This window comes from Pseudonaja textilis, chromosome 2, assembly GCF_049901715.1.
Source record: "Pseudonaja textilis isolate UNSWEBS1 chromosome 2, rPseTex1.2, whole genome shotgun sequence".
Taxonomy (NCBI): domain Eukaryota; kingdom Metazoa; phylum Chordata; class Lepidosauria; order Squamata; family Elapidae; genus Pseudonaja; species Pseudonaja textilis.
The window spans coordinates 95,917,120-95,933,277 of record NC_141991.1 but is presented as its reverse complement, the minus strand read 5'-3'; the positions used below and the strand labels follow the sequence as shown (position 1 = coordinate 95,933,277).

The following is a 16,158-nucleotide window of genomic DNA, read 5'->3' as shown; positions in this document are numbered from 1 at the left end:
CATTTTCAACGTTGCTCTTCTTCCTAATATAGACTGTTATGTCCTGAGGACTCAAGGAGTTCTCACTCAGGTCCACTCACTTTACGTGGACGTTATTCCCCCATTCCCATTGGTTGGCTCTCCCCAGCAGCCAGCTATAAATGCAGGCTGCGGGGTCCAACCGGTTGCTGATTGCTGCGAGCCAGTTCCAGGCTTGGCAAGCACGGTCAGCCCTTTATTGTAAAATAAAGTATTGTTGCACTCATGCTCTGGTTCAGCCTCTCATTGCTCAAACAAAACACTGGCGACGAGGATGGGATGGCTACCAGAAGCACCTTGCAACCGCTGAGTCACTAGCCACCGATCCACAGCCCAGAGAGAGCGATTGGCTGGCGACAAGGAAACGCTGATCCGCAGCCAGAGAGAGCGGTCAGCTAATGAAACGAATCAAAAAGAGCAAACGCAGATCCGCAGCCAGAGAAAGCGGTCTGAGTCAAATAGTTAGAAGCGTCTGTAGCCGCTTGTTAGCCCCGCTACGGGGAAAGTGAAGCGCTGCGAGCCGCAGCCGCTCTGCATTTGGCGCGAAATTCAAACGGGTGTCATTTGAATTTCGAGCGGTAGGAATCACAGCACAGTGCTGTAGAGAGTCACTAACGCCCACTTTTTTGGCGCGAATCAAGACACCTCCAACGGCTAGCAGCCAACGTGGTAACCCAGAGAGAGAGAAAGAGGGGTAGCAAAAAACCTCTCAGAGCTGATATCACTAGTAACTCACGAGCGCTCGTAGTCCCAGAGAGATTTTTTCCGCAGGGTAGCCCAGCCGTTCCAGCACCATGAGTTCCAATCCAGTATTCCCGGCGTTTAAACCAGACGAAGAGAAGTGGGAATCGTATAAGAACCGTTTCAATCATTACATCGATGCGGTCGGCCTGGCGGATGCGGGAGAGCATCGGAAAAAATCCTATTTCCTAATCTACTGTGGAGCCACCGTTTACGATACCGCTGCAGCACTCGTGGCGCCGAGAGAATTGAAAAACGTTCCATGGTCCGAGTTGCTTGAGATCCTCACAAACCACTACGCTCCCAGGCCTTCACAAATCGCCAGGAGGTTCACGTTCCGAATGAGGAAGCAATCAAGTAAGGAGACCATCAACCAATATATGGCCGCCCTCAGAACAGCAGCCCTGCACTGCGGGTTTGGGAACATACCTGGAGGACATGCTCCTCGATCAATTAGTTTGTGGGGTCAAGGATCTCCACCTACAGAGGCGACTGCTAGCTAAAAAGACCTCAACCTCGCAGCAGCGGTAGAGGAGGCCCTAGCAGCCGAGCTAGCAACGAACTCAGCCACCGAAATTCAGGGCCCAAGCGCCAAGCTAGCATCGTTCCCAGTCCATTCCGAAGAGGTGGAAGCGGAGGAAGCCCACAACGATGAGAACGATGTCCATCGCCTCACCAATGACAGACGGTCGCAGGTAGGGGCCAAGCAAGAATACACCGGTCCACCCAAGCACATCACTCTGTGCCTAGCCTGTGGGGATCACATCAAAGGCCACCTGCAAGTTTAAAGGAGCCGTTTGCAACAACTGCCATAAGAGGGGCACATTGCGAGAGTCTGCCAAGCCCCCAAAGCGCTGCACACAGACCCCGTCCTCGCACTTCGGGACCTCAGAGGCAAGTATTAAACTGTCGCACGCACCGCCTTGCCAGGCGTACTTGCCACACTGTTAGTAAAATTTCTCTCTCCGTTTCCCTAGAAGGTAAACCGTGCCACATGGAGGTTGACACAGGGTCAGCGCTCTCAATAATCTCGTGGAACACCCTCAAGAGACTCCACCCCAGCCTATCTACTACCCGGCTTCAGAGATGCCAGTTCGGTCTGAAGGACTACCAGGGAAGGCCATTCCGTGATCGGCAGAGGCAAGTTCTTTGTCAGTTTTAGAGCTTTTAAAGGCCACCTACCTCTAGTGGTAGTTAACGGCAATCTACCCACCTTATTGGGGCTCGATTGGTTTCCCCACCTCGGCCTAGGGTTAACAGGAGTCCATGCTGTCTCAACCTCAGACACTGACTCCTTATTCGCTGACTACGCAGATGTGTTCAGCGAGGAGCTGGGGTGTTATAATGGAACCCCATCTCGTTCACCATTGACCCCCAGGCAGTCCCAATCAGATTAAAACCACGTAGAGTTCCATTTGCTATTCGACCAAAACTAGACGCTGAATTGGATAAACTACTAAAACAAGGGGTCATTGAGCCAACAGATTTCGCCAAGTGGGAGACGCCCATTGTCACACCTCAAAAAGATGGTAGCCTGAGAATTTGCTCGGACTACAAGACAACAATCAATAAATATTTACAAGTTAGCGCCTACCCTGTGCCCGTCATTCAGCACTTATTGCACACATTCGAACCGGGCAGTATTTTTGCTAAATTGGACATGTCTCAAGCATATCAACAGTTCCCTGTTGATAACCAAACAGCGGAACTTCAGACCATCGTCACTCACAGGGGTGCCTTCCGATGCAAGCGCCTCCAATTTGGCGTAAGTGTTGCCCGGGTATTTTTCAGTCCCTCATGGAGCGGATTTTACAGGGCCTCCCTGGTGTAGTACCCTACTTCGACGACATCTTGGTCTCGGCCAGGGACAGACCCCAACTCTTCCAGAGAGTGCGAGCAGTGTTAGAGAGGTTCAGACAGCATGGCCTCAGGTTAAAAAAAAGAAAAATGTGCCATTGCCACTAGACAGGTGGACTTTCTGGGTTATAAAATTGACGCCTCTGGCATTCACCCCTGGAGTCCAAGGTTAGGCGATCCACGAAGCTCCCACACCGACCTCCAAAACGGAGCTACAAGCTTTCTTGGGGCTCCTAAACTTTTATGCATCCTTCTTGCCCCATAAAGCCTCAGTAGCCGAACCCCTACACAGATTACTAGACAAAAAGTCACCGTGGCACTGGGGGCACAAAGAAGACCAGGCGTTTAACGCCGTCAAATCACTACTTACGTCAGAGGCAGTGCTCATCCAATTCGACCCCAACCTTCCTTTAGTACTGGCAGCAGACGCATCCCCTTTTGGAATTGGGGCGGTCCTTAGTCACAGACTCCCCAATGGCGCCGAGGCCCCCATCGCTTTTTCTCCAGGACGCTCTCGGCCACGGAGCGAAATTACAGCCAAATAGACAAGGAAGCCCTAGCAGCTGTTGCAGCCGTGAAAAAGTTTCACGAATTCCTTTTGGCCATTTCTTGAACTGGTCACCGACCATAAGCCCCTCCTGGGCCTACTGGCCGGCGACAAACAGACACCTCAAGTCCTTTCCCCTAGAATGACAAGGTGGACACATTTCCTAGCGGCCTATTCATACAAACTTATTCACCGCCCGGCAAAACTCTATCCCACGCCGACGCTCTCAGTCGCTGCCCCTTACCCGCTCGGCTGAAGACCCAGCTCCTGTCAACGCCATTTTTGAAATCACCCAGTTGGACCTGCCCATCACCGCCCTTGACATCGCCGCTAAAACCAAGGCAGACCAAACGCCGCCCAGGTGCTCGACTGGGTGAGGAGGGTGGCCGGGAGGCAACGCCGATAACAAATTCGCACCCTTTAAGACTCGCATGCAGGAGCTGTCCAGTTTGCAGGGTTGTCTACTGTGGGGCACTCGAGTGGTCATTCCGACCTTGCTGCGCACCCGAGTCCTGGAGGCGCTTGCCCGAGGGACACCCGGCATTGTGAGAATGAAGTGCGTTAGCACGCAGCGTGTGGTGGCCGGGTCTAGACGAGGACATTGTCAATTGGGTAAGTTCCTGCAGCATTTGCCAGGAATCCCGTCCTGCTCCCCCTATCGCCACCCCTACCAGATGGGAGAGCGCCAACGCCCTTGGTCTAGAATCCATATCGATCTGGCAGGCCCGTGCATGGAAAGATGTTCCTAGTGGTCGTGACGCTTATTCCAAATGGATAGACGTGGCGCAGCTATCCACGACCACCACACTAGCAATCACCAACGTGTTAACACGCCTGTTCTGTTACACATGGACTACCCGACTCCATTGTCTCTGATAATGGCCCACAGTTCGCATCAGTAGAATTCAGCCGTTTTGCTGCCAACCTGGGCATTCGCCACATTTTCACAGCCCCATTTCACCCTGCCAGTAATGGGTTGGCTGAAAGGGCCGTCAGGACCACCAAAGAGGCCCTCGCTAGGTTTGGCAGGGATGACTGGCACCACAAACTCGCACGGTTCCTGATGAGCCAACACTCAAACCCCTGTGCAGTCACCAATAAGTCCCCAGCGGAACTTCTGATGGGCCGGCGCCTGAGGACTGTATTGGACAGATTGCACCCACAATACTGCCTGACTCTCCCTCGCTTCTACGTCGGGGTTAGACAATTTTTGTTACAGGAACCGATATTCGCAAGGAATTTGCGCTGGGACCCACTTTGGATTCCTGGCGAGGTCATCGCCATCACCGGGCGAGATCGTATAGAGTCAGGCTGGAGGATGGTCGCGTCTGGAGGAGACATATAGACCAGCTTAGAAGGCGCCTCAGCACCCTTGCCAACAAGAGTCCAGAGTCTCCAGTCGAAGGGGGAGCCGCCTCATCCGCCGCCCAGCCACATCGCACCCAGCGACCAGTCTGCACCAGCGGTCGCCCGGTCAGCCCAAACTCAGACAACAGCGCCCAGAGAGTTGACCAGCCTGATCCAACCCACGAGAGCTCGACCCCAGTAACCAACCCGGTGTTTCCCGAGGATGCCCAGTCCAGAGAGTGTTGGCGACACTATGCCGGCTCGACCATCACAGGCTGGTACCGAACAGACAGACAATGTTCCCGAGTTGCGCCGTTCCGGGCGCCAACACAAACCCCCGTCTACCTCAAGGACTATGCATGTTCGCATCTGGGGGAAGGGGTGTTATGTCCTGAGGACTCAAGGAGTTCTCACTCAGGTCCACTCACTTTACGTGGGCGTTATTCCCCCATTCCCATTGGTTGGCTCTCCCCAGCAGCCAGCTATAAATGCAGGCTGCGGGGTCCAACCGGTTGCTGATTGCTGCGAGCCAGTTCCAGGCTTGGCAAGCACGGTCAGCCCTTTATTGTAAAATAAAGTATTGTTGCACTCATGCTCTGGTTCAGCCTCTCATTGCTCAAACAAAACATAGACAGTTTCAGTTTGGCTCATAATTCCAATTCTTTTCTGATTTGCTTAACCAGTTTAACATAATTGTCCTCTTTTAATGATGAACATCTGTGTGACATCCAAATTCCCAGGTATTTTACCTTTTTATTATTTGCAGTCCCATTATGTTTTCTAATTCTACTTTCTGTTTTGTTGTACAGATTTGACTATCATCTTAGTTTTATTTTTATTTATTTTAAATCCTGCCACTTCCGGAAGTATGGAAAGTTCTAAGTGGCACCAGGAAGTAAACTAAGTGCCCCCGTCCAACTAGCCAAAAATCATCACTTGCCTTAGGGAAAGCAGTTCCCCTCTTCTAGTTCAGCTTCCTCTAATTTTGAGTTTAAGTCAGAGCCCAGGGGCAATTCTGAGTAAGGGGAAAAATCATCAAAATTTGTTGCTATTGAAGAAAATATTTGTTTTACTTTTCTCTTATGTGGCAAGGAAACAGATCTTGTCTAATAGTATGGTACTCAAATATATACCTGTACACTATCATTTCCTAGACTTTTATCTGAAATTTAGTTCCATACTTGTGCCAACTTGCTGTTCAGATGACAAATGGTAACAAAGAATGTTCTACCCATAGCTAAACATCATGGAAAGCCACAGTTTGGATATTCTAACCTTGCAAAGAAACAAAGCCTTTATAGTAAATGCCCATGGAAATGCTGTCCCAACCTTACTAAAATATATAAGAAATTGGCCTATTAGCCAAAAAAGAGAATCTTGTGGTATATTTATGCTACAGAGACTGGGAGGCCTAGGAAAATATTTGGAATTTAGTGAGTTAATCTAAATTTAAAGCAGGATATGGAGGTGAAGTTAGAGATAGAAATGATAGAGATATGGGGCAAAATTCAGATTAACACTTCTCCATTCTTTAGAAACTCAGGAAAAAGGTACAGATAGTAATAAAATTCTCTTTTCCTATTTCTAAGACCACTAATAGGGACAATAATATGGATCTGTGCCAATCTGTATCAGATTGACCACTAATAGGGACAATAATATGGATCTGTATCATGACTTCAGGGTCCATAGCTAAAGATGAAATGTTCCTCACATGGTTCAGTGGTTCACTCAGACAAATTCAAATTCAACTTCTCTTCTTGATTCTTCATAGTTTATAGGTAAAATAGGTAAATTACAACCAAACTTGGAGGAAAAATCTCATTTGCTATCTGTAAGGCAGCATAAGTAACCCAATTCAAACTTTTGGTTTTGAATTCTGGTATGTATGTAAAGTACTGTTGTGTGAATCATCATTGGCCTTATTTTGTGTGGGTGACAAAGTATGGTGGCCAAGGAAGTGAGAGAAGGAATTGTAATACCAGAAGGGTGAAGGAAGGAGGAGAAGGAAACTCTGAGGCTTTAAGGATATCTCTGGTGGTTGTTTTGTGGTTTGAGTGTGGTGTCTGAACTGGGCTAGCGTCCCCATGCAAAATTTTAGCTTCCTCAATAGTTCTCCTTTAGGCCAAGAAATTAAGAACAGAAATTTAATAATAAACTGAATACTAACAATAATTATATGTTAAATATTACCTTTACAGGATTATCAAAACTTGACAGTTCAGTAAATGATGACAGCAGCACAGGTATCATTTTTCAAAAACCAAGAGATAGGCTATTCAACGTATTACAGAAACTGTACGCATATTTTGCTCACTGTTCTGATTTTACTTAAATGTTTAAAGGTTATGATTAGCAATCTGATTAGTGATATAAAAGGGTCACTATGTATACGATAGCTGTGAAAAAACAAAACAAAACAAAAACAAAACATGTTGGGAATCATTTAGAAAGGAGGAAAAACTGAAATTGCCAAAGGTATAAACTCAATTCTTGGGTATTGTCTTTGCAATGGACACTGCATCTCTATGATACATCACATAAGTTTACTTTGGAACAGGGAAAGAAGCAGAAGAAAGCAACCTGGGTGGGCTTACTAGAAAAAATCTCACTAGATTATTTAAACCAAAGTTGCATTAGTACTAAATAATATTGGATAATATTTGACGGCTCATTAAAGTTGCTTCTGAAACCTCCCCAAACTACATCCCAAAAGGTATTTACCTGCTGTATACTAGGCAGCCCATGCTATTGATCTCCTTGTCCAGCTTGTATCTCCGGAAGTCTTCCCAAGCATCTTTAAGAGCAGTGATGGCCATTATAACACAGACAGGCAACACAGATATTCCTGGCTCAAAGACATTGACTACTGGCACGAAATTAAGAACAACGATGGCCACAAAATATATGTTGGCAAAGCGGTGAAACTGTTCAAAAACATTTTTAGGGATAAAAGACAAGAATGTGTATCGGGTGGTCTTGATTTTGTTGCCTGCACAATGTCTGTTTGGATTTTCTTTCCACTTGCCTTCGAAGAGCAAGTTCGACAGCACAACTCGTTTAGTTTCTTCATTCCTTTCCCCTTTCCTTCTCGTCGCAGATTCCACACTCTCAGTCTCTGAGACAACGCTCTGGCAGCACGGTCTTCTGAACCAATGTATATCCCGTAGGAAAGTTACTGAGCACATTTCCTCAACATCTTCCTGCCCCTTCAAAGCTACACTTAAAGAATTAAAACACAAACTATTCCAGTTGGTTTATTCCAGGGAGAAGTGTCAGGCTGCATTTAATTGAGCCAACTGCTTTTGCTTGTTTTAGTCAACACCTGTTGAAACACAGAGGTGTCATCCTTCTGCAAACCAGTTTTGCTGCCATCAAAAACAGTGATCCTGGGTCCTAGTGCCTGCTTTGCTGTTGATCTGGATTTTTTTTTTCTTGGCTGTACAATGACACTGAAACTTTCTGAATAGTATAAACTAGAAGATAGAAGCTCACTGGCCTCTTATTTGAATCTTAGATATGTATGGATTATATGGCCTTTATAATTATAAATACTTGAAATTTAAAACAACTCCAAGCAATCACATTTCTCTGCATGAAAATTACATGCAGAGCAACTTGTTGGTACACTGTTTTCCATAATTTGTATGCCGTTCCTCAAAATGCTTGCTGTCTGCACTGTCAAAACATTATTCAAAGCAATGTCCAAAGGAATGGAGATATATTCCTTTCTGATGGAAAGAGGAGTATCTGTAGAATGGCTTCACACATTACCCTAAACCATGCTTTAACTATGGATGATTAAAGAAACCACCTGAATTGGCTGAATTGGTTGAAAGCAATAAGCTAAAACCAGGTATATTATACGATTGCTTATGTGAAATAAATCATACATCAAATAACAATGGCATAATCCAAATCCAAATAACCGTAGCACAACAGTAGGATTGATTTTGTGCTAATCATCATAATTGGTGTTTGAGATACAATTTTTAACAGGAAATTGAATACACCAACAAAACTGCAGCAATATTATAAAGATAAAATTATCTTCTGCCACAAATTTTATTTTGATAGTTTATTGCTTACATTAATATGAGGTATGGGTTAGGGATATCAGTAATAATAAGATAATGACAATTTGTAGACTTACTTATTGTATGCCTTTGTTTTAGAAGAATTGATCTGCTGATCCAGTTTGTATCTCTTATAATCTTCAGTGCCATCCTTAACTGCTATAGCTAAAAGCACAGCAATTAAAGGTACCATTGTTATATCCCTCTGAAAAACTTCCAGTTGTGGGAACCAGTTGATGATCACCAAGATGAGGAAATAAATGTTGGCCAACCTAAAAAGATAGAATCATTAATGGAGTTGTTACATTCATCCTCTTTCTTATTGTTCTGGTGAGGCAATGAGATCAATCAATCCCTTATTCGTTCATTTGCTTTAATGGCTAAACTTAACTCTCTCCAAAAACTATGCCTATGGAATGCATTTATCATGGTTAAACCAAATTAAATGTTTGTGTTTCCATCATGGACTGACCACACTAACCATGCAGGGTGATTTTGCATGAAATATTAGACTCAATTGAGATGAGTTACTTTGTGGCACAGTGGGAAGTCAGCTGTAGCATCTATGTGGACAGGGTTGAAATAGGCAAGATGGTGTACAGCAGAGTTGCCAACCCCTGGGCCAAAGACTGGTATCCATCTGTGGCCTCTTAGGAACTAGAGTGCTCAAGCAGTGAGCTAGTGAGCAAAATAATTATATATATAATTATATAATTATTATATAATTTTATATATATACATATACATACATACATATATACACACATACACACGCATATGTATATGTATATGTATATGTATGTGTGTGTATATCTCTAACCCCCAAGTATCTGTTATTCTATTTCCCTTCACAATGTGAAGAACATTCTTATGCCCAAATGAAAAACTCTATGCAGATTAAAGCCATATAAATGTTGACCTACAGACTATTGACAGCCACAGGCAGAGCTTCATGGCTTCAATTTCAATTTCCCAAGCAAGCTTTGGGATGGTTTTCAATTGTTTTGAATCATCCACTCCACCAGAGAAAATGTATAGCTGCTTTGTCATGACCCAGTTGCTATGACTGGGCTGCTCAAGACTAGTCTATAATTTCACAGGTCAGATGAATTTAATTAAAGCTTCTTCTGAAGGGTGCTTAGAATAGCTCCCTGAGGATCTGGACCATCTCGTTACTTAAAGAAGTGTTATTTATAGCTTCCAATGAATCACCAAGCCTCTCCCAACACACTGGAATTAGGCAATGTCTAACACACATCACAATCTATTGTTCAAATAGCCCGAGAAAAGATTGCATAGTATCTCATGTCATACTAAATGAGCTGCTCTTTAAAATGCTATTGGACTGTCCCTTATTATTCATTTTATAAATCATCACCCATATCTAAATATGGAATTCAGTGTTGCTTGTGTGACTTCCTGTTGCACAATGGGACTTGGATTCAATCCTTCCCTTCTGCAGTCTTCCCCATGAGATATGGATTTTCTTCTGACTTTCTTTAAACAAATTTTAGTGTGTGTGTGTGTGTGTGTGTGTATGGAGGGGAGAGAAGGTGAATTTTCCTCACACATCCACAGATGATGCCAAAGAGGAGTATTAGATTCCACTCTAATACACTGAACAGAACAGAATAACAGAGTTGGAAGGGACCTCCAATCCCCTGCTAAACAGGAAGCCGTATACCATGTCAGACAAATATTGTCCATTCTCTTCTTAAAAACCTCCAGTGATGAAGCACCTACCATGTCTGGAGGCAATTCGTTCTACCGATTAATTATTCTGTCAGGAACTTTCTCCTTTGACTTAAGTTGGTTCTTTCATTGATAGGTTTCCATCCATCACTTCTTGTCCTGCTTTCAGGTGCTTTGGAAAATAGATTGATCCTGTCTTCCTTGTGGCAGTCCCTCAAATATTGGAACACTGCTATCATGTCACCCCTAGTTCTTCTTTTCATTAAACTACACCCAGCCAATTCCTGCAACCATTCTTCATATGTTCTAGCCTCTAGTCCTGTAATCACCTTTGTTGCTCTCCTCTGCACTCTTTCTAATATACAGTATTTATACACTGTATAAATAATTCCCACTTTTAGTTCATTGAATATCGGATGTCAATCAGATCTATAATAGAGAGACTTTGAATAGGTCAAAATTTAGCTTAAATCTTTCAAGGTTTCGGCATTGTCACTTAAAATCTCATCACATTTTGGTTATTTTTAAATTTTATTTTATTGTAATTTTTGGTACTATGTAGGAAAATCATATACATCAGTGTCTCTGTATCTTGGCATGCTGACTGAGTTGAAATCTACATGTCTTAAACTTATCAAGGTTGTGAAACACTGGTGAATATTATTGTGTGTGCCAATGCTGTGTTGCCTATTCCTGACTTCTATAATGGAAAACATTTGATGACAATCCAAAGGAGGAGCTTGAAATCTGCAATAACATTCTGATTCTTACCTCTCTAAAGGCATGATACTCTTTTTTGTATGACTCTTTTTTTTTTGAATACTTTTCTTCCATTTACTGAAAACAGATATAAAATTAACCATCATTGTGGTTTTCTTATGGAGCATTTTCATACCTGTGAAATTGTTCAAAGAGATTTTGGGGTACAAAGGTCAGCAAAGTATATTTTGTGGTTCGTATCCCATTTTTGCAATATGTCTTCAGGACTCTTTCCAACTCCTTTTGAAATCTAGCATTACTAGGAAAGACAATCCTCCATCTGTCCCAGTTGTGTTTCTGGTTCTGCCTCGGTTTGTCAGAGGATAAGAGAGGGGTTGATTCCAGCTGTGAACTTTCTTCTTTTGGCCATTGCCAATGGTACGTAGTTGAGTCAACTGGTAAAGTCATGGTCACAGATATGGAATGTCTGAAATACAAATGCAGAACAGGAGCTGAAAAAAAGTTCTATCCTGGAAGTGAATGCATTTCTTATTAGTGTCCAAATTCACATGTTACCTGCTGCATGAAAGGCTACCCAGTACAAGAAAAATGCTTCCCAAGAAACAAAAGAGGAACACATGGCTAACTAGGCAGGAAATGATGAAAGGCACACAGAATTACTTTCAACCTTCATAACTAAATGATTTATAGAGCAAACAAACACAGTGAACTATGTCATAGCAGATACTGACATTTGACAACCTAAGGGGAAATCCCACCTGGCTTGCTGTGTGCAATGAACATGTAGAGAAATTTCTATCTGACTGAAGCTCTGCTCTCTTTGCCTCCTCGTTGTTGGAAGAAAGGAGCGAGGATTGGTGGCGGGGCAGAGAATATAGGAAAAAGCAAAAACACAGAGAAATATAATCTGATATTCTTCTTTGTCCTTATTGTTAGAAAAACCCTTTGTGATAAGAAAGGGTTAAACAGTTGCTTAGAAGATCATTTCCCTGGAGGGGAAAAATTAAAAGCAAGGATAATTACAACTTACTACACACACCTGGGCCTTGTAAGCAGCAAGTACATCCCATAGTCACACAGAGTGTGCTCATCTATTATTTTAAATCCAACCCACTCCTGAATACTCAGTATTTCAGTTTCAACTCTCTACAACAGATGAAAACATAGACAGTCAATGGTTTAAACCTCTAACCAAAGCCCTAATGATACCTCAGCAGCTTTCTTGTTAATTTTTAAACCCTGATGCAATCAGGACACATGGCAGACATTTGGAATATGGAAGCCTGGAAACATAATCTCTGAGTCGTGGTGTAACCGTTTACCACTAAAGCCAGCATTTTAGGCAGCCTCTAACTCTTTCACTTTTGTATAAAATGTGTATCTCAGTTGAAATTGATACTGTCCTGGAAACCTATAGTTTGTAGAGATCTTTATATTTTCTTTGTATTTTCATTCAAAGACCAGCTGTTTCTCTCATCCATTTCTATTTTACTAGTGTAAGAACTAAGTTTTGGATACAAAAGGACTGAGAAGGATTGCTATGAGTTGGAGAAAAGTAATCAGCCACAGGTTTTTTTCATCTCTTGAAATGTACTTTGTCTTTTTGATTAAAAAGCATTTGGAAAAGCAAATTCAGACAACACACAATTTAAAATATAGAGTGCATTTTACACCAGGATAAAGAGAACAAAATGAAATGTAGATGTCTGAAACTTTTAAAATATTAACCAGAAGGGGGATAAAATCAGTTAAATCCAGAAGAGCCAGTCTGGTGCAACGGTTAAGGCACCAGGCTAGAAACAAGGGATCTGTGAGAGAATCTAGTCCTGACTTAGGCAAAAAGTCAGCTGGAGATCTTGAGCCAGTGACATATTCTCAGCCCCATGAAGGAGGCAACGGCAACTGCTTTTGAAAAACTTTACCAATCTGACTTCAGGGTTTGTCCAGGCAGTCAATACCCAGTTGAAGGCATCCCTTCCTTCTGGAACGTTTTCAGCATTGCCTTAAAACAGGAAACCGACACTAGAATAATTTATTGGGTTAAGAATTCTACAAATGTTGCAGAGGCCACTGAAAAGCCCCTTTCTTGTATATACAAAATTGGTTTTAGCTGTTTTTTTTTTCATATGTGGGAGATTCCTGCAAGAGCAGATAGCTTTTTAGTTATCAAGATGCAGAAGAGGGGAGATTGAAACAATTCCTTTTAATCTGAACTTGTTGATTTTGATTTTTCTGTCCCAGGTAACAGACATTGCCTGATTTTAGAAGACAGTGTCAATTCTTCATTGTCTTTTCTTCAAGATAAATGTATCCAATTCCTTTGTGTCACTTGGTGTCCCAATGTCTTATCATCTTTGTCAATCTCATACTGCATTTTTTTGATACAGAATCCTTAAATGATGGTTGAAAGAGTAGTTCAGGTGACAGTTGAACAAAGCAAGAAAAGAGATACTATTGCTACTTGCAATCTGGATAGAATACTTTTCCTGCCAGAACCTAGATGCTTCAATCCTTAATAGCAGCCTATAACCAAGTAAATTATAGTCATGCATAAAGTCTCATTAATCAGACTTAATGCCAAGTAAAAGAAAATTACAGAATATTGGGAATTAAATTAGATATATTTCAGCCTTCAGAATAACAGAATAACAGAATAACAGTCTTCTAGCCTAACCCCTTTCCTAGGCAGGAAGGCCTATACTATTTCAGACAAATGGTTGTCCAATATCTTCTAAAAAACTTCTAGTGTTGAAGCACCCAAAACTTCATTTATTAGTGAGTACATTAAGGTGTGGATCTCTGTGAGTTATTCATCACTTTTCTCATAAAATCCCTAATAGATGGAAAAGACTTAAGAGAAAAGGCTAAAATGCCCATTGGCTTTTCATGTCTTAGGTTTTGAAAAACTCCTCTTTTTTTAAAACTCAGAACCGCTTTGTGCTAGAACTGTGTTTTGCCCATTTTTGAAACTTTTATTTATTTATAAAACACATTGCTTTCTTGACATAACCAGAAAAACTTTTGGCAGCTTACAGAGAATTTAATTGTCATCCCATTTCTAACTCATGGGTTTCTTATGGTTTGTGAAGACATTTAGTGGCTTTTTATATATACAGCTGTAAAGCCAGACATCCACTAATCTATAATTGTGCATCTGCTTTTCCTACCTAAATGCAGAATCCCAGCTATTTAGGATGAAATTTAGTTTGTTAATTGGAAGCTACAAACAATTTTTTTAAAAAGATGCATATCACTTTTATGCTATGCTTCTGAGCATTTGCAGCTTCTTAGTCATTTTGCACAAAACTATTGGTTTTTTTTTAAATGCAATAACATTAAAGTAGAAATGAGAAAAATAGATTTCTCCTGTTGCTTCTCCTAGGTATTTAGCATTCAAAGGCATGCTGATTCAAAATATTAAGATTCATTTTAATAGTCAGAAAAGTCAATTGATATTTTTGATGGTATCAAGATCAGAAATATCTAGAAATTGGTTCTCAGAATAAATTCCTGGATAAAATTGACTCTTGGTTTCATCCATCAGGCAATTCTGCTTTTGCACTGCTTTAAAATTCTTGTTTGCTTCTGTTTGCTTCTATTTCTTCCTCCGTGCCTTGGTGATGGTGATAAAAGCTGAAAAAGATTTCTTATAAAATTTCTTCCTTTAAGAAAGATGGGTGAACATTTAGATGACTTTTTTTCACTTGGGAAGATGTAATAAGTAAGTCTGTTAGTAGCATTGGGAACAGCTGTTTAAATCAAAGTCTGCTAGAGCATTTAATGATATATTAAGTATTAAGTAGATGGTGTCCAGGGGAACACAATTTAAGTATAATATTTTAAAAAAGATATATTCTGGAAAGGTATTTAAACTTTAAAAGGCATGTATTTTATGCTGTGCAAAATGCTTTGCAAAATTTGTTTATTTACTGAATTTAGGCTTCTTTCTTTCAAATACAGGGAAGGTGCTACCTGCATGTGGAAGTCAATGTGGAAGAGGACCTTGTAGCCGAAATTCAGCCAGTTGGAGGGAATACTGCAATTAACATGCTCTGTCCTGGCAAATGCTTGATCACAAAAGCCACATCATTTCTATCTTAGCTTATGTCAAGATTGACAAACGCCACACAAAATTCAGATGGAAATAATCTGTTCCCAAACAAACTTGCAGAAAGAAGCAGCGATGGATGCACAGCACACATTTTGAATAAATCTAGTAGGCAATAGATTTGATACTGAGATTATTTATATTTTATATTTGTATTTTTTATAAAAATAAGTAAGAGCTGTGGTGGTTCAGCGGTTAGAATGCAGTACTTCAGGCTAACTCTGCCAACTGTCAGGAATTCGATTCTGACCAGCTCAAGCTTGTTGGGAGCAATATGCTGATTTTGCACTGTGGAGCGCTATATATGTCTAAGTGCTAGTTCTATTATTTATTTGCATGCCACCATCATTATTTTTACAAATCAACTCAAGGTGGTGAACCTATCCAACACACCTTCTTTTTCCTATTTTTCCCACAACAAACACCTGTGAGGTGGGTAGGCCCATAGTCACCTAGCTGGCTTTCCTGGCTAAAGTGGCACAGTTTCCTTCTTTCTAGCCTGGTGCCTTAAGCACTAGACCATTTGTTACTACTTTCATACATACAGTATTTGAACTGAGAGGTGCTGTGAATTTATTGATACCAGTCTCTTGTTTTCTCGTAGCAAGACCTGATGGCTGTTGTAGTTTCCTGGCATTATCATGATGTTTCTTACCATAACTGAGAGGACTTCAAGCTTTTATAAGTTACTATTTACTTTTTACATTTCTGTGATTCCTTTTCCCTTCCATCTGAGGAAATATAAACAAAATTCACATGGTGGGTCTATTTCAAGTATGGAAATGCTCTAAGTGGCTTTAAAAAGAGATTCAAATATTTCAGAAATCACTCAATCTTTATCTGAAATGTTTCTATGATATTAAAATACAAACCAGCAAGCAGAGGCAGACATAAAGAAAAAAAAAACATAGCAAGGTACAAGTAGTCCTTGACTTACAACCATTTGTTCAATAACTGTTCAAAGTCATGATTGTGCTGAAAAATGTGACTTATGACCATCATAATGTTCCTGCAGCCATGTTGCTTGGCAACCAGCAGGTATTTCCAATGGT

General features: G+C 41.7%; 1 protein-coding gene across 3 annotated transcripts in view; it reads right to left on the bottom strand.

The window, feature by feature from the left end:
• Positions 1-16,158, bottom strand: part of ATP10B (ATPase phospholipid transporting 10B (putative)) — a 143,177-nt gene that overhangs the window by 60,719 nt on the left and 66,300 nt on the right. For 2 of the 3 annotated variants that reach the window (XM_026696155.2, XM_087924582.1), the window contains exons 2-3: positions 11,174-11,464; positions 8,664-8,858 (exon numbers count right to left, since the gene is read on the bottom strand). In XM_026696155.2, the coding sequence (XP_026551940.1) occupies positions 8,664-8,858; positions 11,174-11,445 (467 nt within the window). In that variant the 5' untranslated portion in view covers positions 11,446-11,464. Of the gene's footprint in view, positions 1-7,234; positions 7,838-8,663; positions 8,859-11,173; positions 11,465-16,158 lie in introns of those variants that run through there. The other variant, XM_087924581.1, reaches the window with a different exon arrangement.